This window comes from Lampetra planeri, chromosome 66 (assembly GCF_965212315.1).
Source record: "Lampetra planeri chromosome 66, kcLamPlan1.2.h2, whole genome shotgun sequence".
Classification (NCBI taxonomy): Eukaryota; Metazoa; Chordata; class Hyperoartia; order Petromyzontiformes; family Petromyzontidae; genus Lampetra; species Lampetra planeri.
Genome location: NC_136172.1, coordinates 1,355,852 through 1,383,253, shown reverse-complemented (window position 1 = coordinate 1,383,253; position 27,402 = coordinate 1,355,852). Strand labels below are relative to the sequence as shown.

At 43.3% G+C, this 27,402-nt stretch overlaps 1 protein-coding gene across 1 annotated transcript; it reads left to right on the top strand.

The window, feature by feature from the left end:
• Positions 1 to 11,708: 11,708 nt before the first annotated feature.
• On the top strand, positions 11,709 to 26,996 carry LOC144737254 (endonuclease domain-containing 1 protein-like). Its single transcript, XM_078619975.1, has 3 exons — positions 11,709 to 11,772; positions 18,473 to 18,794; positions 21,993 to 26,996. Exons 2-3 carry the CDS (start codon positions 18,495 to 18,497, stop codon positions 22,995 to 22,997), a joined length of 1,305 nt encoding a protein of 434 aa, XP_078476101.1. The 5' UTR covers positions 11,709 to 11,772; positions 18,473 to 18,494; the 3' UTR covers positions 22,998 to 26,996.
• The last annotated feature ends 406 nt before the right edge of the window (positions 26,997 to 27,402 follow it).

Genomic DNA, 27,402 nt, shown 5'->3' with positions numbered 1-27,402 from the left:
ATCTTACATTTTATTATCATAATCGGCTCGTGACATCACTACTGTAGTGCGGCCCTTGTCAGCTGCTAGGATTTGAATATATTTGTTTAGACGAAGCTCTCTTAAGGCTTTTGCCTCGTTCGAGCTGATATTTACTTTAGGTACTTTACTATTCTCAATAATTTTGGCAACCTCGTGTCTAGTCATCTCTGCCTCATTATGTGGAAGGAGTCTTACTGCTGATTCTACCTCAGCAATGATCTCATCCACTGGAATTGTGCGTGGGGTAACGGCAAAGTTAAGGCCTTTAGAAAGGACAGAAATCATGTCAGTGGTTAAATCAGTGTTAGTCAAGTTCATTACGGTTTTGTTTTTAAATTGTTCGTTTTTAATAGGGATTTGTTTATTGTAAAGTCTAGAAATTTGTTAATTTGGTTAGCATTTGTTAGATTAAACACATTATCAGCCGATTGTTGTGTTATAGTATCGATTATATTCCAATGATGCATGGACACACTATTGCTTATATTTAAATGTAAATGCTTTAGCGATTCAGAAATGTTGGATAATTCACTCCTGTTGTGTTGTATTCTCTCTATTAATAATAATTCGCTAGCTTTGTGTAGTATTTTGTTAGCCTTAGAAGACTTTATGTGATGTGTTATTTTAACTGCGTTTGGTATTACCTTCGAATCTCTGCACCTTTTGAGGAACGCCAATGAAGATATCAATTTCATCCGCTTAATGCGGAGCTTCTCCAATTTTCTGGTTTTAAGAAAAGTATCCTCCCCATAGAGGTTAGTCAGTTTAACACGTAGGCTTTCGCGACCAATGTTATTCATAATCAACGTTTTTGGGTTTAGATCGCGTTATTTATAAATGTGTCGTAACCCTCCACCACCCGACACGGCCAATCAGTAAAAAATGTGTCACGTTGACAAAAGACAAATAGTTCACTGCTTTAGCCCACCGGTGTGTTGAAGCCACAACATTTACAATTTGAGTACGACGTTTCGCTGGTAATTGCATCCAGCATCATCGGGCAAGTCGCCAGAATGGTGAGGCGCTGCTGTTTCTCCCGTTCTTATATAGAGCAGCAGCAGGGTGACGTCATCATTTACTCATTAAACGAGATCCAACTAATACTTTGGAACGTAAGACTAGTGCAATCATTGCAAATTCATTAATCCCAAAAAATGAGCAATCCCTAATTAAGCCAAGGGCTTCAAAACCACCTAGACTGTATGGGCTACCAAAGATCCATAAAGTCGGCATCCCTTTACGACCTATAGTCAGTACAAGTGGCTCTGCCACATATAAATTAGCAAAATATGTAACTAAACAAATACAGCCTTACATCGGTAGGACATCATCATTCATAAAAAATTCAGAACATCTTGTGAATATGATCAAAGATATTAAACTTAACCCTAATGATATTTTGGTGAGTTTTTATGTGGTTTCGCTATTCACTAAGGTTCCAGTGAGCGAGTCGCTTGAATTACTTGATACACTGGTAAAGAATACAGGTTTACCAAAAGATATTCCGAAACTCGCAGACCATTGTTTAAATAACACTTACTTCTTATGGAGAGGCGAATTCTTTAAACAAAGGGAGGGAGCAGCAATGGGCTCTCCTTTATCTCCTGCTATAGCAAATTTGTACATGGAAAACTTTGAAACCAGAGCACTTGCCTCGAGCACATTAAAACCATCCTTTTGGTTTAGATATGTGGATGACACTTTGGTGGTCTGGCCACATGGTAAAGATACACTCAACGAGTTTCTAAATCATCTCAATGCACAAAACCCGGCCATTCAGTTCACCATGGAAATGGAGGTGAATAACACACTCCCGTTCCTGGATATTTTACTTGGGCATGGCATAAATGGTAAAATAACACACAGCGTTTACAGAAAGCAAACGCACACTGATGCCTATCTGAATGCAGATTCACATCATCACCCAGCTCAGAAATCCTCTCTTATCAAGACGCTCATACATCGGGCTAAAACAGTGTCAGATGGTGAAAGTCTAGTGAGAGAGATTAAACATGTTAAAGAAGCACTAAGACAGAATGGCTACAATAATGCTCAAATTAACAGAGCACTAAAAGCCAAATCACGATCGCAAAGCAACACTGCTGAAAGCGATCAGATTATTAAAACAATAAAAATACCATTTATCTCAGGAGTAACTGACAAATTAGCCCGTGTTTTGCAAAAGCAAAACATTACAGTAAGATTTGGTACCGTACACAAAATTCAACAACTAGTAACGTGCACTCAAGACGAATTACCTAAATTATCAACAGAAGGTGTATATCGGATTAATTGTGTATGTGGCAGATGCTATATTGGACAGACAGGGCGCAACGTTAGTGTAAGACTAAAAGAACACCAGATAAATATTAAACTATCACAAACACAACTGTCGGCAGTGGCAGAACATGCATGCCAACAGGGACACTCAATTGATTTTGACAACGTGGAAGTGTTGTGTAAAACTAGTTACTACTGGCAAAGACTAATTAGAGAATCGATTGAAATTGAGAGAAACAGAAATAACTTTAATCGCTCAGACAGCTACAGGCTTAGTGCGGCCTGGATGCGTATTATTAAATAAGATACATTACAATTCCTTATAAGGGAAACAAACATTAACTGATTACTAATGTAGCATAATCACAATAAAACACATTCCAAATGATTACTAATCTACAACTCGCATCGTAACAATAGCCTGATAACTAATCTAGTATATAATTACAATCATCCGCCCTTGAATCTTTGCACCTGATGAGTTAATGAGTTAATGATGACGTCACCCTGCTGCTGCTCTATATAAGAACGGGAGAAACAGCAGCGCCTCACCATTCTGGCGACTTGCCCGATGATGCTGGATGCAATTACCAGCGAAACGTCGTACTCAAATTGTAAATGTTGTGGCTTCAACACACCGGTGGGCTAAAGCAGTGAACTATTTGTCGTTTGTCAACGTGACACATTTTTTACTGATTGGCCGTGTCGGGTGGTGGAGGGTTACGACACATTTATAAATAACGCGATCTAAACCCAAAAACGTTGATTATGAATAACATTGGTCGCGAAAGCCTACGTGTTAAACTGGGTACGCCGAGTAAACAACCGTCCAGCTCCCTGCCTGACCACGTGCGTGACTCGCTTGAACGAGTAACGGAAGCGCGAGAGGCTGCCCGGTGTGCGACGGCCCGTGCTCAGGCAAGGAACGAACGGTACGCGCGTCGATCGCATACTCGCATGCCTTGGTCAGTGGGAGACCTGGCGTGGCTCCACTGCCCCCAGGTACCGGCGGGCACATCCCCTAAACTGCACAGGCCATGGCGGGGGCCTGTGACGCTCGTAGATGTTCGGAACTCGCAAAGTATCCGCGTTCAATATAGCAAACGTCGGTGGTATATTCATTCCTCGCGACTTAAACCCTATGTTGACGCACGTGTCGGTCCTTCATCCCCAATAGCTGACCTGCCGGGTTCTGCTGGGCCGACTGCGCCGCTTGACACGCCCGTTGATCCCAGGGGGGACTGTGTTGTGCCTCCTGCAGATGAACAGGTTCTGAGGGCTGAGGAAGCCCCCGCTGCCCCCCCCTCCAACGGCGCCCGCCCTGGACGTGACCAAGCACCAACAACCGACTTCTTCTTCGAGCCTGCCACCTCCTGTCCATCCGGAAGCAAAGCGACCTTGCGCTGGGAGCGGAGAGGGTCCCGCGTCGCGTACGCGGTCGAAATCTCTTCCGTTTCGTTAACGTTGGATTGTTCGCTGATTCCCTGTCGTTACTGCGCTGCAGGGGCGCCCTAATGTATGTTGTGATTTTTTTATAATTATTATGGGTGACTGTTTACATGTTGCTAGGCGCGGAACGCCGGTTCACCCTCAAATTGTTAAACGCACCTTGGTGCCCTAATAAGATGTTGCGGAATTGGTTCTTCACCCTTTTCCCAGCCGAGACGGCTAATTTTTTTTCACCGGGGGGGGGGGGGGGGGGGTGATGTAATAACAGCCATAGAGGGTTCACGTGGGGATTGGCTTGCCGGTCCTGCTTGTAGCCAATAAGGGTTGAGATAGGGACCATGGCCCATGCGTCATCACGACAGGTCATCAGGAGTGATTGGCCTAGCCATTCGGGGCCCCAGCTAATGGGGAGCCGGATGAGGGGCGTGGTCCCGGGATTGACAGGGAACCATCGAGAATGGTCGAAGCTGTCCATGAACGATTGGCTGGGGGAACCACGTGACGAAGGTATTAAGAGCGAGTGAGAGAGAACGATCGGGAGCAGACTGAAACTGACGAGAGCAGGGTCACGCGCGGACGGGGGCTCGGGTTGCCACGTGCGCGGTGGGGACTTAGTGCGTAGTCTGTCCTCTCTCCGTTGTCTGCCAGCAACGGAGAGTGAGTGAGCAAAGTGTATTGTGGAGTGGAAATAAAAGGACTGATTCCGAAGCCGTCTCCTGAAGGATTATTACACTAATACTTCCGCCGTGGCTGACCATTGCTGTAACACTGTAGGCTCTCATGATATTGTTTTTTTCTGAGACCAAGGTGCTCTGCAAACCTTCGGACTACTATCAAAGGTTTGTTCATGAAGCCATCCAGATATATAAATGTATCAACCGAGAAGATGGATACATATTAAGCAATCATTGGAAGGATGTTATTAACCAGGTAAAACCTTAAATACTTTATGGTTTCACTATGAGATCTCTTCATATTTACCGGGCACTCGTCTATTTTGCCGAGTTAATTGTATCCCTAGCGTTTGTCATTGCTGCTGCATTTGGATTGTTGGCTTTATTGGTACTGTTGCCGTTTTGTTGTAGCTTCTACCCCCCCCCCCCACCGCGCGTTCCCACCTCTCTCAGCCTCCCACGTTCAGCCCCGCCCACTTCCCCCCGTCCGAGCTTCATGTCTCCCCCTCCTCGCGTCCACGCAACGCTCCCCTCCCCCTACCCCCTCCCTGGCTTCAGGGTTTTGTTTGAGTTGGCGTTTAAGGGTTTGGCGTTTAGATGGTTGGTGTTTAAGCATTGGCGTTTCAGGGTTGGCATTTAAGGGTTGGTGTGTTTTAAAGGAAGGGTTTGTGTTTAAAAGGGTTATTGTTTACTGGTTGGCGATTAATGGTTGGCGTTGGTGCTTAAGGTTTTGTTTAAGGTTTGGCGTTTAAGGGCCAACCCTTAAACGGAAACCCTAAAACACAAGGTTTGGCGTTAAAGATTGGGCGTTTAAATGGTTGGTGTTTAAGAGTTGGTATTTAAGGGTTGGTGTTATAGGGTTGACGTTTAAAGGTTGGTGTTTAAGTGTTGGTTTTTTGCGGTTGCCATTTAAGGATTGGCCTTTAAATGGTTGGTTTTAAGGGGTTGGCGTTCAAGGATTGTGGCATGTCGTGAAGGATCTGCTGCATTTCAACCAGCCATCAACTAGTCAACTCAGACTGTGCACAGTGCTTGCCAGGTTCTTCATCAATAAAATAGTGACAAACAAGACGGGAGTTTTAAACTTGAAGGCAATGCATTCTCCTTAGCCTGCCATTTGAGTTTAATCAACCTGGAACCAATGCAAAACTTGAGACCCTGGCACCAACATTGGTGGCAGAGGTTGCCATGTTCATCACACGTCTGCAAAATAAGATAATGCCACTCAACTACATTCACATCGATTGTCAAATCGTGCTCAGACGTAATTGCGCTGCTGATTGTCCACCTGAAATATTTCGTTCAGCGACGACTGTTTCCCAGAATAGTTCAAAATGGCGCAGGTAACACCACTCCTGCAAAAAGTTGGCTTGAGCCAAAGTGACCCTGTAAACTATCACCCAATCTCAAACCTGAATACGATTTCAAAGGTCAAGATTATGGATGATGGGTGCACCGCAGGGTTAGTAGGCCTCAATATCTGAGCCGTCTTCGACACCATTGACCATGAGATACTCATCGGGTAGCTAAGGTCAAGGTTCAGTATATTGAGCACAGCACTGAGGTGGATTCAGCCATACCTACATGGTCAATCACAGTTCGTCAAGCTGTGTAAAGAACAGTCATCGCCAATGTCATGTCTAGTTGATGTACCAAAGGTGTCCTCACTCGGGCTCTTTCTAATTTTAACATACATCTCTCCGATTGACGATGTCATCTCATCACATAACATCAAAATCCATCAATACGTTGATGATAAACAATTGTACATCATAGTAAAATAAAAGTTAGATATGGAGAGCCTCGGTAAACTCGAACATTGCACACGAGCAGTGCATGTGTGGTTTGCACGGAACAAAATGGTGCTTAATCCAGGAAAATCGGAGGTACGGTTGGTTGGCACTCAAGCTCAGACGAAAAACATTGTGGGAGGATTTGGTGTGGCAGTCGTAGACTTCAGGATTCGGCTTTCTACTCATCTAAAGAGATTTGGTACCATACTCAACCAGAATATGTCGTTTGATAATCACGTGCAAAATATCGTCATGTTCTAAAATATGCAGATCAGGGTTCTACGACACATTCGACCACTACTGAGAAGTGACATAGCCAACACGGTAGCATGTAGCATGGTATCAGCGAGGCTCTAGTATTGCAACTCACTACTTTATGGGACGTCTGCCAAAAACATTGCCAAGTTGCAGCATGTTACGCATGTATGCCATTTTTTGACGTATGTCGTGACGGTTACTGCAAGATCCGATGATGTCTATCCAGTACTGACTGAGCTGCATTGCCTTTTGGTTGCTGGACGAAAAGATTATAAGGTCGCACACACAGTTCTTGCTAAAAATGAATCACAGTACCTGATTTCGTCAAGGAATATAAACCATCACGCGATTTTCAGTCATCATCACAGCGGCTTTTGGCTAACCATCAAACAAAGAATGTCACTGCATTGCGAGATTGAAAAGCATTTCTTTAACTGATTTTTGTGTTTATTTTGTTGTCATTCCCCCGCACCTTCGATGAGCATGGTTGGTTACGTACATTGCAAAATAAGTTCAACATACAAACATACAACCTCGCCTTCCTTGTTCAGACCTCCCTCTCATTATATGTGTAGTGGGTAAATAATTGGAGGAGAACTTCTTGTGAGGAATCACGATATTTATTAACAATCTGGGTACAGGTCCCTAACACAAAGGGGTAACGGCCCCTTCAACCCGATACCTAAGGAGGTATGGCCTCTGGGCTACATGGCCGCCTAACACTGGGACCACCCTACACGTCTTTGTATCCCTTCGGCTAGGGGGCTCTAAGAGAGGCTATCCCGACCTGACCGTGCCAAGGTGTATGGGTCCTGACTTCTGGTCTGCTCAGACCCGGCCCTCAGAAGGACATCAGGAGAGGGGAGCCCCAGGGTCTTACCACTGGCCACACTCCACTCAGCTCCAGCCCTGAGAAGGATGGTGGAGCTTGGGGTCCAGGGTCCTACTGCTAGCCCCGTCTTCGGTCTTCGCCTTGAGATGACTGAGCCAGACCCTTGAGAGGTCCGGCTTCTATACTGGTTCGTGGCTTGCTCCACCCTAGCCACACCTCCCTTCCAGAACTTTCTGGAAGGTGACATCATCCAGGATCCACTTCCCAGGGATTGTCGTTGGCCCCTTGGGCCATCGTCATTAACACTTGTGTGATAGCGCTTCCGCCCCCCGTTGACGAGAAGTGGGAGCTATCTGGTAACAGAATGGGCAGTGACGATTAATGCTTCTACGTATCTATGAGTGTTGTCCCTTGTCCTCTATGTAACCTCCATACTGACTTTCGACCACGTTCCCCCCACAAACTCTATACTGCCATTTGTGGCCAGGTCACCTCCGTTAATGAGTTAAGTAGCTCAGTAGGTCTTACCTGGTAATTTGAATAGTTTCACAAATGAGGGTTATTCAAAATAGGAAGGTTACCAAAGACATACTGTAAGAATATTCGCAGGTAAAACTTCTTTGGGAAAACACCTTTCGCGTATATTTGAATAATGGCTAAAAAAACACCATATATGGGATGCAATGGTGGCGAGATGTCATCTCACTTGCCTGGTATGCACGGGTGCGTGGATTCGATCCCAACCATGATGCATGCTGTATATTGGGAGTTTGCATGTTTTCCCCATAGCTGTGTGGATTTGTCTCAGATTTCTCCGGTTATCCAACCACGTTTAGAAACATGCATTTAGATTATTTGGCTGCTATATATGTCCACGTGATAAGCCACTTAGTTGAGCTATCATATGTGGCCAGGTCGCTTCTGAAAAAGAGCTACATGTATATAGCTCAGTGGGCCTTACCTGATGCCATCACATCTCTCCCTCGATTTAAGGAATAAAACGGGAGGATTTCTGCACACATCTGGCTGTTGCCTGATGCAGATAGTTGTAATTAAAACCCCAATATATATGGGGCACAGCGGTGGCGAGATATTAACTCCCTCACCTGGTATGCAGGAGGGTGTGGGTTCGATCTAGACCCTTACACTTGCTGTATATTTGAAGGTTGTATGTTCTCCGCGTGGCTGTGTGGATTTGTCTCTGGGTCCTCCAGTTTCCCTTCACGTTTAAAAAAAACATGCCTCTAGATTATTTGGCTCCTGTACATTTTCCCATGATCATCCCCTTCATCGAGCTATAATTTGTGGCCAGGTTGCGTCTGAAAAAGAGCCGATATAATAAAAGTATATTTTACTTAAGTAGTTATATAATTAAATAACCTTTAGCATAACATAACCCAGAACATTATACATCCGTGCTGCATCGGCTCAACAAACTAAGAGTTAAATGCAAAGCAAATTTTAATCTAAAAAAAATGCTAAATGTGTCAGCCAGCATCTTTTGAGAGCGAAAAACACACTATAAACAAATATTTCACACGCATTGTTTGCACAATATTGTGGCTAAATTTTCAACCACTATGTCGGAAGGGAAGTGTGCAACACATTGCAAACTGTGTTTTTTCCTTGTAGAAGTTTACACACGCGTCTTATCTGAGGCTCACACCTCCCAGGAGAAAGTGGATGTGGTGGTGGCAGTGCTGAGGAAAGTGATTCTGCCTTGTTAAAATCCGCTGCTGGATTGACACGGTTGGCTGTGCGCGCTGCGAAAGGAGTTCAATATACATATGTCAACGATAACTTAATTAAAAACGGGACGTGCAGCACACTATAAACAAATAATTCACATGCATTGTTTGCGCACTATTGTGGCTACATTTTCAACCGCTAAGTCGCAAGCGAAGTGTGCAACACATTGCAAAAGTATGTTTTTGCATTGTAGAAGTATGCACACGCATCTTATCTGAGGCTCGCACCTCCCAGTAGAAAGTGGATGTGGTGATGGCAGCGCTGACGAAAGTAATTCAAGCCCTTTTTCAATCCAAGACTGAATGAAGGCCTCTATTATTTTTGGGATATCGGGATAACAGAGCAGATGTCACCGTGTGGATCACTGCCGGTTGGTGAAGAAAATACCCATGATCAGTGCTGATATCGCCACGTGCAACTGATCTATATGCAGGCTGGTAGACAGACAAAAATGCAGGTGCAGTCATCAGTTGGAATTAGAGGTGGCCGAGCAGCTCAGATGTCAGAGCAGTGCGCTCACACTGCTGAGATCCCAGGATGAATCCAAGTAACCGTGAGGGCCGACGTCCACCCAACTGCCCTCGCCAGGCAGATGGGGCACAACGTTTGCCCCCGCCACTCCCTCCTCCACTCTCTCCTCTACCGCGTCAATCAGCCCCTGCTGAGCCCCCACCGTGCCCCCGCCATCCGTTTTATCAGCCCCCCCCCCCCCCCCCCGTGTTAGCGCCCCCTCTGACAGACATCGATAAATCGCTGGCTCACCGCTGCACGGGGTTATTTCACACACGCACACATGCTAACGCTAATGCTACGTCGGCAGCGAGCACGCGCGCGCCCCTGCCGGCGATCAATTTAACACACACACGCGCATAAACACGTACGAGCGTCGGCGAGCGGTTTTAAAGAACTCCGCCCCACACCCTTAATATTCACGCGGCACGGCTCTACGGATGCGTGAGCGTCAGCCGCCATTTATGTTTTAATACATGCGCACGCCTCGTCGTTACTGCTATTGTTGTCGCGCGAACATGCGCAAGCGTCAGCGAACGATTTTAACTCAACCCGCCCCTGCCCCAATATTCAGGCAGCACGGCTGCATGGATGCACGAGCGTCGGCGGCCGTTTATGGTTTTAATACATGCATGCATCACACATACACTCAGATTACGACCCACACAGAAATCACACCGCACCGATACTCTGTACTAAAGTTTATCAATGACGCAAATACACACTACCTGGGGAAGAATATTTAGCGAGAAGAGCTTAGCCTAGCTCTTCCTACGAACCCAGTCACTCAAACGTCCTACCGTGTACAGCGAAGCTGTACTCACAGCATCGCATGAATGCATCGCATGGATGCTGTGAGAGTCGGAGGGAGGAGGACGAGAGAAAACTTTACCTATCGCTGCCTCGTAGCAGCACTCACTGGCATCACATGGTTGCTGCGAGCGGTTCGAGGAGGCAGGACGGCAGGGAGTGGGTCTTGGCGGCCCAGAGGTTGAAAACGAGACTTAAAATTGTCCTGGGCTACTCTTTTCATTCTCAAAACTTCCAAGGCCCAGGGTGATGTCGTATCGCTCAGCCAATTGTGCGCTTACTTGTGCCGTCGTCCCTCTCGACCATCTCTACCGTGGCCTAATCCTAGTCCCCGGCGGCGGTCGCCGACCACCAATTGTCCCTTGTTGCCCATTATCTGGAAGGGCGCTTGCGCTTTTCCTGCCTAATATTCTGCCCTCTATCCTCCCCCTAATGTTGGAGTAACTCATTGCGGTTGGCCCAGGGGACCTTTTCTTTCTGCGCCCATGCAATTTTAAATCAATTTTAGGGGCATCACAATGTAACCTGTCCTGCGGGGGTCAGCCAAATTCTTGGCACCGGGAAACCGTGGGACTTTCCGTCTAGGGGCCCTTCGGATTAAAAACCCGATGTGCCAGGCAACCCCCCGCCAGGACACTACATGGTTGCAAGTGTTGCTCCGTAGTTGTGTCACCACATAACCACCTGTGATCGTCTCAGGCCATCACCTGAGATTGCAGAAATAATCTTAATACATATGTTTAACTGCTATTCTTTGGATCTTTCGGTAAAGTGAAGTAGATAGAAAAAAATTAAATTAAATTAAATAAACGACAACGCTTTTGATGACAACAGACGCGATCGACATGAGGAGGAAAAACTTTCCTACCTCTCCCCTCTCATCTTATTCTACTCCCCTCCACACATTTTCCTACCTCTCCTCTCTTATCTCAATGTGCTCCCCTCCACAGATTCTCCTATCTCTTGTCCCCTTTTTGCTCCTGATCATGGTCGCTTGTGTTGTGATCAAAATTTCGTAGTTTTTATTTTATTTACTTTTATTTTTCTATCTTCGTGACTTTACTGAAAGAACCAAAGAAGATTAATGCTTGCAGTCACGAAGGTTTTAAGTCAAAATGTTTAACTGCTTTTTGTGTTCAGTATGTGTTTCTTCGATTGACATGGTTGGCTATGCACGTTGCGAAAGAAGTTCAATATACATATGTACACTATAACTCAATTTACAATTATTTAAAAACGGGACATGAAGCCATATGGAACCGCAAACAGACAGAAACTCATTGGACGGTGTCCTCATGGTGCGGTTTGGAGGAGGAGCTCACTGTGTATTTAATGCCGTTCTGGGAGTTGGCCACTTTCAGAAGACAAGCCCCGGATCCCACACGACTGCTGATAGGTGAGATCCTCACATGTCGCCAAAGTTCATCCATGGACTCATCCCTTTGCAAGTCTCCCCCTCTCATCTCACTCGACTCCCCTTCTCCATGCACTCTCCTACCCCTCCACTCTCATTTCACTACACTTCCCTCCCCCACGCACTCTCCAACCTCTTCCCTCTCATTGCATTCTACTCCCCTCAACAAATGTTCCTACCTCTCCCCTCTCATCTCACTCTACATTTCTCCACAAACTCCCCTACCTCTCATCTCATTCTACTCCCCTCTACACGTTCTATTACCTCCCCCCCTGATCTCACTCCACTCCCCTCCACACATCCTCCCACCTCTCCCCATTCATCTCACTGTACTCCCATCCACACAATCTTCTACCTCTACCTGCTCATCTCATTCTACGCCCCTCCACAAACTCCCCTACCTCCCCCCTCATCTCACTCTACTCCCCTCCACATATTTTTCTACCTCTCCCCTCTCATCTCATTCTACTCCCCTCCACACTCTCTCCTACCTCTACCTTCTCATCTCATTCTACTCAACTACACAAACTGCCCTACCTCTCCTATCTCATCTCACGTTACTCCCCTCCTCACATTTCCTACCGCTCCCCACTCATCTCGCTGTACTCCCCTCAACACATTCTTCTACCTCTCCCCTCTCGTTTCACCCCATTCCCCTCCACGCACTCTCTTACTTCTGCCCTCTCACCTCACGCTCTCTCCTACCTTTGCTCAAGTGAAAGAAATATGCCCCCAGTAACCTTAAGTTAGCGGATATTAGTAATGGTCTAAAGGTGTATGTTCTGTGCAGAAATGACTACGTTATCTCTATATATGAACATGGGTGATGATGTGATTGCCAGGTTTTTAACCTTGTACACGTTGAATCGTGACTTTGTTAGAAGGTACCAATTCTAGATTTAAAACTTTCGCGACTGCAAGAATTCATACTCTTTGGTGTTTTCGGTAAAGTCACGTAGGTAAAACAATCAATATAATAAAATAAATGAAAACAACTAAATTAAATCACGACGTTTCGGAGGCAACACAAGCTTCCTTCACCTGATCACGACGTTTCGGAGGTAACACAAGCTTCCTTCATCAAGCTTCCTTCATCAGGTGAAGGATGCTTGTGTTGCCTCTGAAACGTCGTGATCAGGTGAAGGAAGCTCGTGTTGCCTCCGAAAATTCGTGATTTAATTCAGTTGTTTTCATTTATTTGATTGTATTGATTGTTTTACCTACGTGACATTACCGAAAAAACCAAAGAGTATAAGGTACCAATTGTTCGTCATTTTAAAGTAGATACATCTCTCGTTTAACGTGATAAATGTGTACCTGAAAGGTTTGGCGTTAAGTGAAAGCCGTGTGGAGCGAGGACTTACTGGTGACTGAACCATGTTTGCACTGTAAACACACGTTGTAGCTATCCTGAAAAAATAGCTGAGATGAAGCTATGTCGCGGAAAACTGTATCATTTCTTGTAATGTTTCTAGATTTTAAGCTTTCGTGACTGCAAGGATTCATATTCTTAGGTTTTTTCGGTAAAGTCACGTAGGTAAAAAATTAAAATTAAAATTAATAAAAGTAAAATAAAATTTAAAAAAATCACGACGTTTCGGAGGCAACACAAGCTTCCGTCTTCAGGTGGAACCGTCACAGCCACGACAGCTGTATCAAGTAAATGAGAGATTACAAGAGATACCACTCCGTATATATAATGGTTGAGGGGGGAAGGGCCAGGAACGGCACACTTTTTATCAATATGGTAAGGTGAGGCTTAAGACTAAGAATAGACTGTGGGCTCTCATGAAATTGTCTTTTTCGAGACAAAGGTGCTCCTGGCTTCCATCAAAGGTTTGTACACGAAGCCATACAAATATACAAACACAGACATAATTTCAACCGTGATGATGGTTACAAACTGAGTAATCATTGGAAAGATGTGATTAACCATGCAAAAAAATATTTAACTACACTTATTTGGACCATCTTATTTGACAGACAACTATTACAGGTTACTGATAGACAGCCAGTTTTGTTTTACCATGTTTAGTTTTTCTTTTTTTCACACTTTTGTTATGTAGGCTAGGCGTTAGTCACAAACCGCACCTCTCCATAACAAAGGCTCAGTCTTTTGTTATGCAGTCTATTCTTAGTCTTAAGCCTCACCTTACCATATTAATAAAAAGTGTGCCGTTCCTGGCCCTTCCCCCCTCAACCATTATATATACGGAGTGGTATCTCTTGTAGTCTCTCATTTACTTGATACAGCTGTCGTGGCTGTGACGGTTCCACCTGAAGACGGAAGCTAGTGTTGCCTCCGAAACGTCGTGATTTTTTATTTTACTTTTATTAATTTTTATTTTTATTTTTTACCTACGTGACTTCACCGAAAAAACCTAAGAATATGAATTATTGTAATGTTTCCTCACGCGTACTGTATCGTACTATTCAACCATGCAGCTCAATAAATTAGTTCGTCATCGAGTGCTCAATAACCGCATTCGAATGGGCATGTACTACGTTATAACGTGCGCATTCCGTGTTCTAAGAGTGCGCGTTTCTTGTCATAATGGACGCGTTCTGCGAAACGTTTTCCCTCATAAAAGAATAACTGTACTGTAAATAGAATTGAAAGCAGAAGGAAACGATTCATTATGTAATGCACTGGATATATAAAATAAGAATAAAGTAGAGTTGTGAATTGCTCACATCACGGGATATTATTTAATTATTAGTAAGTTATACTTTTACCCTTGTGTATCAATACTATGGGACTACAATTATATCCCGCACCCCCGAAGTGCCACATACATACAGATACAGTGTAATGTCTTTCATAGGAGGACAGTTGCACTTGCACTCTATATACAACTTCGTGCATACGTGCACTGTAGTACCATTTATGTGAATAATTGGCACTTATTCGAATCATCATTACTCTTTGGTTCTTTCGATAAAGTCACGTAGGTGAAAAAATAAAATAAAAATAAAACAAATAGAAATAAATCACGACGTTTCGATTGCAACACAAGCATATGTCATCAGGTGTGACAACCACAGCAAGAATTAATTTGTTACTGAAATGGAAGAGATGCCGGAGTTAAGAGGGTTTATACTGGTAGGAACGAAGTGGACCAGACCACAACAGATTATATCGTCCGTCCGTCCGTCCGTCCATCCGATGTACGATTAGGTGTAGCAACATCGCCCCCTACTGACATTCCCTTATCATTCCCTGAGATTGCTTTTAATTAAATAAAAATAAAAAATTAAATAAAAATACAATTTTACTCACAGCGCCATAAAGCCTACAGCTAGGCCTAAAGCCTCGAACTACGCCTATCACTCTCCCTTCGTATCGTACCCCCGCATGTGTGCAAGGGAGTTAATGTTTAACAATGTTACATTCCCTGATGCTTTTAAATAGAAACATTTAAATTTAAAGCTTTTACATAAATAATAAAAACATTTACTTTTAAAATTAACTCACGGCGGCCTAAAGCCTACAGCTAGGCCTAAAGCCTAAAACTAGGCCTCAACCTATCCCTTCGTATCGTACCCCCGCGTGTGTGAAAGGGAGTTAATGTTTTACAATGTTACATTCCCTCATGTTTTTAAATAGAAACATTTACATTTAAAGCTTTTACATAAATAAGTAAACCATTTCAATTACAAATTAACTCACAGCGGCATAACGCCTACAGCTAGGCCTAAAGCCTCGAACTACGCCTATCACTCTCCCTTCGTATCGTACCCCCGCGTGTGTGCAAGGGAATTAATGTTTAACAATGTTACATTCCCTGATGCTTTTAAATAGAAACATTTAAATTTAAAGCTTTTACATAAATAATACAAACATTTAAGTTTAAAATTAACTCACGGCGGCCTCAAGCCTACAGCTAGGCCTAAAGCCTAGAATTAGGCCTCAACCTCTCCCTTCGTATCGTACGATTCGCTGTAGGAACATCGCCCCTACTGCAAACACTTGCCAGGACCCTACAAAAACCTTTAGACTCAGTGGGCCTTTCCTGGCTAAACAAGTGTAATAATACATTATTATTCTTTGGTTATTCGTTCCTACCAGCCCACCCCGCAGGGTCCTGTTATAAGTCAGAGAGGGCGGTGAGGGGGGGGAAATGAGAGGGGGAGCGTTGCGTGTGCGATAATGACTGGGAACATGAGACTGGGCAGGGGGGGGGGGGGCTGTAAGTAACCTGGCGCGGTGTCAGGTGCGGAGAGGAGAGCAACACGGCGACACGATTGCCGTCAAGACAGATGCTGGAGCTCAAAACAAAATAGCTGCACTGCTGAACGTTAAGGATGTAATTAACTCGGTGAAATAGACTAGTAACCCGGTAATAAGATGGAACAACAATGAACCGTTACATTTTACTTGGTTAATAACATATTTCCAATGATTGCTCAATTTGTATCCATCTTCTCGGTTGAAGTTATCTATGTTTATATATCTGGATTGCTTCATGAATACATCTTTGATGGTAGCCAGACAGCTTGCAAAGCACCTTGGTCTCAGAGAAAACAATATCATGAGAACCCACAGCGTTATAGCAATTGTCAGCCACGGCGGAGGTATTAGTCCTGCCGTGTTTCAGATCTGCCTTGTGCTCGCGAACACGGTCCGAGACATGTCGTTTCGTTTCACCAATGAAACAATCACCAAAGGTGCAACTTAGTTTGTAAACTCCAGGATATTGCATGTCAGGAATGACATCCTTCACAGATGGGATTAGATCACGAATTTTGTGTACTGTACTGATATGGACCTGGATCTCGTGTTTGTTTAAGATTTTGGAAATCTTTTGGTAACGCCTGCTATGTATGGTAACGTGATGGTTTTGATCGGCGTCTCAGGGAGTTGTTTCTCCATGGTTGGAGAAACAGCTTTGCGGATAATGTGGTGTTTGTCATAAAACTTCAAATCTAGAATGAATCATCATTCACTGTAAAATTATGCCTTAATTGCATATTCATAATCATTTAAAAAATTATATTAATTTCGTCCAATGACATTGCCAAATAGTCGTGTTTGTTACAGCAAGTTGCATTGTGAACAAAGCTTTTGCATTGTGGATTAAACATGTGCAGTCTGCTTCACATTCAAATGCTAAGATCTAGATGTACCCATGTGTAACCGACATCATGCTCCGAAGTTGAGCCGCTACATTTGGCTTTAATGTAAAAATCGTTACCCTTTCCTTGGCAACGGTGTCCTCTTCCAAATCACAGATTATATCGACATTAGTAAATCTAATGATAAAAATTTACATTTATAAGATAAAAATCATCCAGGGATCTCAGTTCGCCATGCACAAAGTGAGAAAATATAAACACAATACTACAATGTAGTCCTGAGTCCCCTGGACATACATGGGAAGTGTAGGCCAGGCAAAATAGCTGAGCTTGTAGAGACGACCTAAACAGAGGGGGATTTAATTCGCCTGTCTAACCACGAGTGGACAGGGCATTTCATAGTCTTGGTGCAGCCCATGCAAAAGGCTCCATCACCGCAGGGTCGAATTTTCTCGGCACGTGGAGCAGATGTAGATCAGCGATGTGTACAGGTGTTTAATCTATTCAATGTTAAGCGGTATGAGGCCATTCAAACTAAACTACTTTAACAAACAAAATTATTTTACCAGGTAAGGCGCACTGAGCTATGTATATTTTTTTAGAAGCGACCTGGCTAACGCAAATTATAGCTCAACAAAGTGGCTTATCACATGGAAATTTATTACAGACAAATACTCTAAACGCATGTTGATTACAAATGTGTGGGGGGGACCAGAGGACCCGGATAAATTTGATGCTACCACGTGGAGAGAAACATGCAAGCCTAAAATATAGAGGCGTTACAGAGTTGGAATCGAACCTACCAGGCGAGGTAGTTAACACTTCGCCATCATGGAGCCCCCTCTCAGCACCGTTTAAGGCATTGTATGTCCAGTGGCTATACTTTGAATTTGGACCAGTAGGACCAGCATGGCGAAGTATGATGAGGAAACTCCCATGTACGTATGTATGTTGAACTTATTTCGCACCGTATGTAGCCAACCGTGCTAATCGGAGGTGTGGGGGTAGGACAACAAACTAAACACATATAGCAGTTCTAAAGAAATTAGTTTTCATTCTAGATTTAAAAGTACACAGCTCCAGTTGTTTCCTGATATCCGAAGGGAGAATGTTCCAATTAGTCGCAGAAGTGCATCTGGAAGCGCACGATACACTGCTGTGCGCATGTGCTGCAGCGGTGCTCCTATGCGGCAACGGAAGTTCATGTACTTTGACATTCTAATCTCTCTCCATAATCTCCCCCATTAACACAACTGATATGCTTGCGTGTAGGGATGGGACTCCGTTCTAGCTCAGACCCCGCATGCTTGCCCTTGGGTTACACCACCCCTCAAACATATATAACCCCTTGTTGTAGCAGCTCTCTCGCTATGTTGTTCAGCAGTTCTACTGCTGAATTTTTGTTTCGATTGAGGACGATCGCTTGTGTTTGCGATCGAAACGTCGTGATTTATTATATTTATTGTATTTTTCTACCTACGTGCTTTTTGAAAAAGAACCAAAGAGTAAGCTACAAGCCTATTGAGAAAATTTCATGTAGCAGTGTGTAGTCAAGGGGTCAGATTGAAATATGAATCATGTTTTTGTATGTTACCTATTTTTACAGGAACACCGAAGCTTGAAGATAAATGGCGGCACTCCTGCATCTGCTCACACGTTTGGCTCCGCTGCTGTCACTTGCCGGAGCAAAAGTTGTCGCCGATTTTGACAACAACTGGTGTGGCAGCTTTTTTTACAAGAGCACTCAGCCACAAATGCGAGACTGCAACTCATGCGATAAGATCTGCCAGATCTACAAGGACGTCAACCGATTTGCTACCCTCTACGACCATGAAAAACGGATCCCGATCTACTCTGCATACGTCTTCAACGATCAAAAATGCGACACAGCTCCGAAAAGACGGAACGCATGGTTCATTGAGCCACAGGTAACATGCATTTGCATTCAGAAATAGTTCATAGATGAGAATACAACCGAGTGCTCGTGTTTCGTTCCAATACGGGAGAATAAAGAGAAAGTAAAAACGCGTCAAACAGGCATCAAACGATGATTCAAACACTACCAGCGTCTCGTTCTGGTTCCTCATAATCTTTGGTCATACACATGTTATGTTGTAAATAAACATTATACTCAATCATAACAATCTCACGAGGAAGTATCTTACGTGATAAGTAGCCTACTGTTACACTGGGTACACGAGTGTCACTTCCCTCTTAATAGAATCATCCTTCTAACTGAGGGTTGATGTCTTCAACCTTTTTCTATCCTCCACATCTTCATTGTAACACGCATCCATCCCCTCACATTTTCCCACCATCCAAGCCGTTGTTTCCTACTTTGCCCTCTTCCCCTCCATATTATTCCCCTGCAAAATCACCTTCATTAATTCCCCTACCAAACCTCCCAACACATACCCTACATTCTTCTTATCAATTCCTGAAATAATTTCAGCTTATTTCCAAATTATCTCAACCACTCTTCCTTTCTCCTTCTTACACATCAACTTTCTCTCTCCGTACTATAACAGCACATATCAAAGCATTTTACCTTCTCATCTCTTCCTTTCAAAGTTACCATACTTTGCTTATATAACCCACCACACTCTACATCAAAATCTTCACTACTTTAAACATATCTTACTATTCCTGCGCCTGATTTCAAATGCTATGGTAACTCCTTCACCTTGCAAGAATATTAACAAACCGAACTCAACTTTTGCTGAGACGAGAATAAGGGCCATGATTATAAAACGGATTATTAAACTACCCACCTTAGACATAACAGATGTTTGATTGAGTGCTAAGGATCTTCTTGTTCGAATATACATGAGCAATATGGTTAAGAGCTAGATATCAATGTCGGGGCTAGGTCATTCGTATATATGCACTTGCGAGATGATGTGATTGGCAGGTCACTTATGTATAGATGTTAAATAGTGACAGTGCTAGTACTGAGCCTTGAAAGAGACCATTGTTAATCATTCTCATGTGGCTTTGCTAACAGCAAGGTGTTCGCCCTGAAAGAATGGTTGCTGAGCATCGCGTCGATTAAGTTCACAGTAGCATGGCATCTGATGGTGTTGGCCAGCTTCAGCAGCTGAGGTCAATCCTTGTTGTGCCAGGTTGCTGTCGACGCTTGAAACTAGCTTCTCTGAGGGTGGTGAAGGAATTAGCAGCAATTACGACCGGTTTGGCATCCCTTGACTCGTTTTGGAGGCAGTTGAGAGTTGATAATGGGGGAAAGTCTGTCAAGCAGTACACTTTATATCAGCCTGGAGGTGGAAGGCAAGAGGGATTTTGTCAAGATGGCGATGACATTGGATTTGGCTTCCATGCTTCTGGGAAATTGCCAGTCCTGTGCGTGATGGTGAATACTTTTCAAGCCATTGTTCTCCATGTAGTCCCAACTTTTTTTAGAAACTCAGGACACAGGCCATCCCACACCTCCGATTAGCACGGTTGGCTACGTACAGTGCTAAAAAAAGTTCAGCAAACATACATCGTATATCCCATTACCTTTGTAATAAAAGACTCGGACGCTTCTCTCTGTCCTGTGTCCTTTATTTGGGTTCGATCTCTTTTCCCTCACGGCACTCCCCTATATACTCTTCGCTCTGCAGCCCCAGGCTGCTGTCGCTCACGTAGCCCAACTCCCTCCTAGCAGAACCGCTGCTGTCTCGTCGCGCAGACCCCCGCTGCCCAACTCCTCTCTTGCAGACCCGCTGCTCTCTCTGCAGCCTCCTCGCTGCTCCTGCTGCCCCGGGGTCGGTCATCGTTGGCCGACGGTGCCGATCCTCGTGGCCCGTGTGTGTGGCGATCTCGCCACTCCCTCTCTCACCCTTCGCCCTGCGTGGCCTCACACTTTCCCAGTCTCCGATCACTCCTCTACTGCTTCCGGTTCCCCCCCTTATAGACCTGAACCCTCTCCCCCACGTGACGTAACTCCTCCCCCCATGACGTCACTTCCGGGAGGTCGTTTACGCCCGCATTACACCTTGTTGGATTTTGTGACCCTGCGGACCACTTCCACTTCAGCAACAGCGAAAGGCCTCTTTAGGTCTGTTGCTTGCAGTGGCTGACTCGAGGTGATGGTGAATAGTTTACAGAACAGCTTGATTGGTGAGCGTGTCCATTGGCAGCTTTGAGCAGAACAGCAACGTGTGGGAGGACACGGTGTTCTCTGACGTTTTTGGTGGTCTGTGCTCTATTTATGGGACCCTTTTTGGCAGTATCAAGATGAAGTAAACAATTAAAAGGCCCTTTCTAGCAATAATACAGGTGTTTAGATTTCCAAAACCAAATAATACGTATTGCTAAATATCAAGTCTGAATTAATCAAACAGAATTGTGCTAAAATATTTGATGAGTTCTTGCCAAACCAAAATTAATTCATGGAATCTGAGATGGGACTGACGACCTGGACTGATGAAGGAGCTTTGTTGGGCACGTGGCACGGTTCCCAGTGGTGGACCATGCCTACCAGGTTCTCTGTGTAACACGGGTGGAGGAGTCCGAGGAGGACACCAATACGTGTGCTGCATGGCTACAGCAGATGAATGATGAATCTCACACAAAGACATTCACCTCTCCACCCACACCCATTCACTCACTAGCTTACCCACATACTCACCCGCTCACCTGCCTACTTATTAACTCACCCAACCACTCATCCATTCACCATGGGAACCTCATTTGCCAGTAAAAATATGATAATTGTTTTTTTACCCTTCAATCTGGCAACAAAACTGACACCTTTTTTACTCACCCATTCTCGCACTCACCCACTCAGTCACTCACCTACTCACCCACCCAGGGGTGACCACCACGTGTACCACACGGCTCTTGCAGATGGATGGCTATTGCTGAGGCTTGGGCATGAGAAGGTAACTGGCGTGTGAGGTCGCCAAAGGGAACTGGGATGGCTGATGCCTCCGAGTAAATGGGACAAAACACTGTCGCACACTCCTATATTTGATAGCTAAACTGCGGCCTCCTTCACGTGTTTGGAGCAATAAATTATGGCCTTAATTCAGCAGTGGTAAGGTGAATATATTAATATAAATAACAAAAAATAAATATTTTAGCGACTAACATAGACATGTGTTGTTGTGAATTTCTCATTTCAGTTGATCAGAGCATATTACGGTGCGAACATGGCACCTCCAAACTTCTGGCATTACAGAGGTGTCGAGGTTAAGCAGGCGGTGGATGGTGACTACAAAAACACGGCCTACGACCGCGGACATCTCAACCCGAACTTGTATCAGTGCAATGAAGGCAGGACGGCCACGTTCACCTTGACAAATGCCGTCCCATTGGACTCATGCTTTAACAGAATAAATTGGTACAACTACGAGAAACATACTAAACGCATCTTACAAAAGAAGTGTCCGTCACCATCGAAAGCTTATTTAATTACTGGTGCTGTTCCTTCCAACTTCACAATCCCTATATCACCAGATGACCAGCTTGATGATGAAACCAGAACCTTTCACAGAATATCTGTTCCATTATATTTATGGACTGCAGTTTGCTGTGACCACTTTCACAGCGATAAAAAGTTTAGTTTTGGATACTTTGGGAAAAATGTACCCGGTATTGAAATCCGACCATCAACAATTGAAGATCTTGAAAACAAGTTGAAGTTGTTTTATTCCTACAACAACCTTGAGCTCTTTGCTGGTAAATGTGATGGTAATGTTAAAGTCAGGGATGAAATTATAAAAATGATCACATTCAAAAATCTCGAAACATATGTGCCATCATTTTCAGCGTTAATTCCACCAGCTCAACGACGACTTCCCGACATTGAAACTAGCTTTTGCCAATCAGGAGATTATGTTAATGCATGCTCTGGAAAATATTCAATGGTGACTGTAAGCGGTATCCCATGCCGAAATAATTTCCCCTGTGGCTACTACGGTCAGTCATATGTATGGTGTTACACAGACAGTGAAAACAACTGGAATTACTGCTGTGCACCAAATTCATATTGCGGGAAGCATGATTATTCGAACAATTGGTGCTACACTGACGAGATTAATTGGAACAATTATGAGTGTGCATATTTGGTAGCACAATATGATGAACTGGAAGAAGGCGGCTCATATAGTCAAGGAGGGGATATTTAACCCCTAAGTTTCAAGCCCTCACAGCCATAAGTATTGATCACGAATATCGTTTTTTTTCAGTTTTGACCTGTATTAGAAAACTAGATAAGGCTTTGACTCACCACCAGTCCATCTGTTAATCGAAATAATGTGACAGTAGAAGGCCAATCATAACTACATTAGCCGTAAAAATGTAATGTCTCAAGAGCAGTTCCCCCTCTCATTACAATGATAGAATAAGAATATTATAAGATCGCAAAATGAATCTCCAAATCTATATCCCTCCATCTACGCTTAAGCTAACGTCCACATTTTTTATGGAGTGCAGATCGTCAGTAACCCCAGGGAGATCACCGCTTTTCGGAGATGAGACATGTTTTAAATTATACCGAAGAGTTCAGATGGTTAGAATGTGTTGTCCTCCACGGAAAGAAAGTGAAAGTTTGAGGATAAGGAAATTGACTGAGAAAGTTAGTTTGAATATCAATATTTGAAGTTCCTGTATTTGATGGAGAGTTTGATTCCGGTCGAGGAAGATGGCGAATAAAGTTTAAAAAGAATGGCATATAGGCAAGCTAGACTTTATAATTAGATTAAGGGTGTCATAAAGATTTACATGTTGGGAAAAACCAACAAAATCTAAAAGGGCTACATTCCTTCACAAAGATACAGTTCGTAGAGCCAACATGAATACGAAAATCACTTATGAATTAAATTCGATTGTAAGTAGGATATGAAAATTAAAATAAATTGGAAATGCTCTGTAAAATGTAAAATATGGAATTTTATTTCGGGGGGCGGGGGGGGGGGTATACATTAAAATACTGATGAATCGCAATGCACCTTGATTTAAGGGCCGAATCATGTGAAGGGGTTAGGTTTAAATCAAGACGATGGATTATAGAAAAGTAGCCACCTCAACCAGAAAACGCGCCTTTTCAACTCTTGCATAACAAGATCCGACTACTTGGTTCAGCAGGAAGCAGTCTTCCTATTATGTGATGATTCAGTCAGGCAGAGCAGCTCACAACCTGTGGTCGAGCAACAATTAATTGATTAGTAAGGCCTTGCTGATTAGTGGACGGATATTGCGTGTTAAGGCATTGCTGTCGAGTGATTGACATACAATTATGAATTAACTATAAAGAGGTAAGGTCCACTGAGCAATTTAACTCTTATTCAGAAGCAGCCAGGCCACAAATGATAGCTCAATTAAGTGGTTAATCACATGGAAATGTATCGCAGCCAAATTCTCTAAAGCATGTTTCTAAATGTGGAAGAAAAAAAACAGAGGACAGTGTCGAAAAATCCACACGACGATCGGAAGAGAGATACGGAAACACTAAATATATGGGCGTAAGGGTTAAGATCGAACCCATAACTTTCTGTATACCTTGTGAGTTATTTAAGATCTAGTAGTAATGCATCACCACCATGGTGAGATGTTAATAGTAAGGCCTTGCTAGCTAGTGAATGGACATTGAGTAGTAAGGCTTTGCCATCCTGTGAATGGGTATTGAGTAGGAAGACCTTGCTTACTTTTGGACGGACATTGAGTAATCAGACCTTGCTGTCCAATGAACAGATATGGAGTAGTAAGACTTTGCTAGCTAGTGACCCGACATTGTGAAGTAAGGCCTTGCTGTCCAATGAACAGACATTGAGTGGTACGGCCTTGCTAGTTAGTGAACGGATATTGAGCAAAGCCACCATCAACGATGTTCAGCTCCGTTCCACCCATGGAAACATTGCCAGTTGTTTGACTTAAAATATATATCTGAAAATTGTAGTAATTAACTGTCTAGCTGGGTTGAACAGTGCCTGCGCTGATAACTGCTGATGGTACCAATGTAGTGTGCATCATGTGTAGCTGGGATATCGCACACTAATGTGTACCCTTGTTCCTCCTTCATGCACTCATTCAATTGCTCTGGAAACGTTACGTTATTATGGTTAATGTAGTTGCGATTTTGCCATCCGTAAAATTATGTCGACTAGCAGACGGGTTCGTGTTGAGTTTAAATATACAGTATAGGCCTTTTTTCAAAAAATTATATTAAGAATAATTCTGCCAATTTGTTTTTAATAATCAAACAGGGTGTAGCAAAAAAAAGTGATACAAAACTTACTCACACCTCACCCCACTGCCTCTCACAAGCCACACAAGAAGGCAGCTGGAGATAAGCCAGAAAATGTAATAAAACCCCGGGGCAAAGGGAGGTTAGTGACAATCTGGGAATCTCCACGGGGCAAAGGACCATAAGACACGGTCTCCACGCACGTTCTGGACAGTTTCCCAAACAAATCCTCCAGACCCACTGGCATCTGGAGAAACAGCCTGGTTTCACATCGAAACTCGCTGATACAGACTTTACACCACCCCAGTCGATTATCCACGGACGGCGAGAGCCACAGGGCAAACGGACATTATTGCAACTGGAGTTTCATTTTTAACAACGGTCAAAGTTCGATTCGTAGCGACAAGAATAAATCGACATTATAGACTGCCAGTACACTCTCAGATTAAGAACCAGACTGCAATTTACCTGAGTGGCTTTTATTATTACTTATTTATTTTACCCTTTTTCGCCTCATATATTTTTTTTTATTATTACTCTTTGGTTCTTTCAGTAAAGCGGCGTCTGCTTAACTCAAAGAGTTGAGCAAGGTAACCAAACACCCACACACACATAACACACATAACACACATAACACCCACACCACACATAACACACATAACACCCACACACACATAACACACATAACACACATAACACACATAACACCCACACACACATAACACACATAACACACATAACACACATAACACCCACACACACATAACACACATAACACACATAACACACATAACACCCACACACACATAACACACATACCACACATAACACACATAACACCCACACACACATAACACACATAACACCCACACACACATAACACACATAACACCCACACACACACATAACACACATAACACACATAACACACATAACACCCACACACACATAACACACATAACACACATAACACACATAACACCCACACACACATAACACACATAACACACATAACACACATAACACACATAACACCCACACACACATAACACACATAACACACATAACACACATAACACCCACACACACATAACACACATAACACACATAACACACATAACACACATAACACACATAACACACATAACACCCACACACACATAACACCCACACACACATAACACACATAACACACATAACACACATAACACCCACACACACATAACACACATAACACACATAACACACATAACACACATAACACACATATCGGGACTAATAAGATGACTTCAAAGTTTTCTTTGTCTTTCGAAAAGGGTGGCCATCCTAAGCTGGTGTGTTAACTATTAGCTGATCGTGAAAAGCATTGCTGCCCATTGAGTTACGTAGATACGGTCGTTTAGAAGTATTTTAGGCATTCTTTTTGTTAATTGCCTAATTGTACCAAAATTATTAATTGATGAAACTAAACATTTATAAACATCTCCGTTACGAATCTACACACTCAAAGGGATACTTCTGTGTTCAAAAATTATTTAATCACAAAATCTTGCCCGCGAATTTATTGAAGCCTTAGCCAATGCTTGACAAGCAGACACACTGCCGCACACCATTCTTCCAAGACATTTTGTTAATTGCAAAATCTTACAAATGACTTCATTGAGGTCTACTTTTGCATTAGTAACATGTTTCTTCATTTGTGTCCTATGAATATTGTCTCATTAACTTTTAAGGACTTTTTCCTATCGCCTTATATGCTCACTTTACTCTGAGGAATTAGCCAATTGTTCTGTTACCCAGTTTAACAAACGTAACCATTGAGGGTTAAATGTACGGATCAATGAAGACATCTCCAGGAGTACTGTATTTACATTCCTAGCATAAGCGTTAGCATATTAGAGTGTTGTGTTTTTTTGATATATTAAAGTTGCTTAACACAGAAGAGTCTGAGTGGTGCCTTCCTAAGTTCATGCAAAATAATCGTAATTATAAGAACTGTTTCCTGCGGTAAGATCTGGATTTTGAGACCTGACATGAACACTAAAACATAATAAGTAAAAGTTAAAGCGAGAATCATAATTGATAATACAACCCTAGACAACAAAGCAGCACCCAATTAGCATAAATGCATGATTTGCATAATTACATACATTAGAATACATTCGGAAAATTACTTGTTTTTTATTTTCATTAACAAAAATGTGTTTTTATAATTTTTCAAGATGTAATATATACAACAATCCCATTTTCTTATATACGGCTATTAAAAAAAACTAAATAATACGAGTAATCATAATTAACCCTGTTGATTGTTCAACCACATGCCAGTGGGGGAGGGGCTGGGGAAG

What these genes read in the sequence shown, in the direction of transcription:
- LOC144737254 (XM_078619975.1), top strand. Translation starts at nt 18,495, where the DNA reads ATGGCGGCACTCCTGCATCTGCTCACACGTTTGGCTCCGCTGCTGTCA. An exon ending in CATGGTTCATTGAGCCACAG is followed by an intron (nt 18,795 to 21,992) that starts GTAACATGCATT and finishes TTCTCATTTCAG; the next exon opens with TTGATCAGAGCATATTACGG.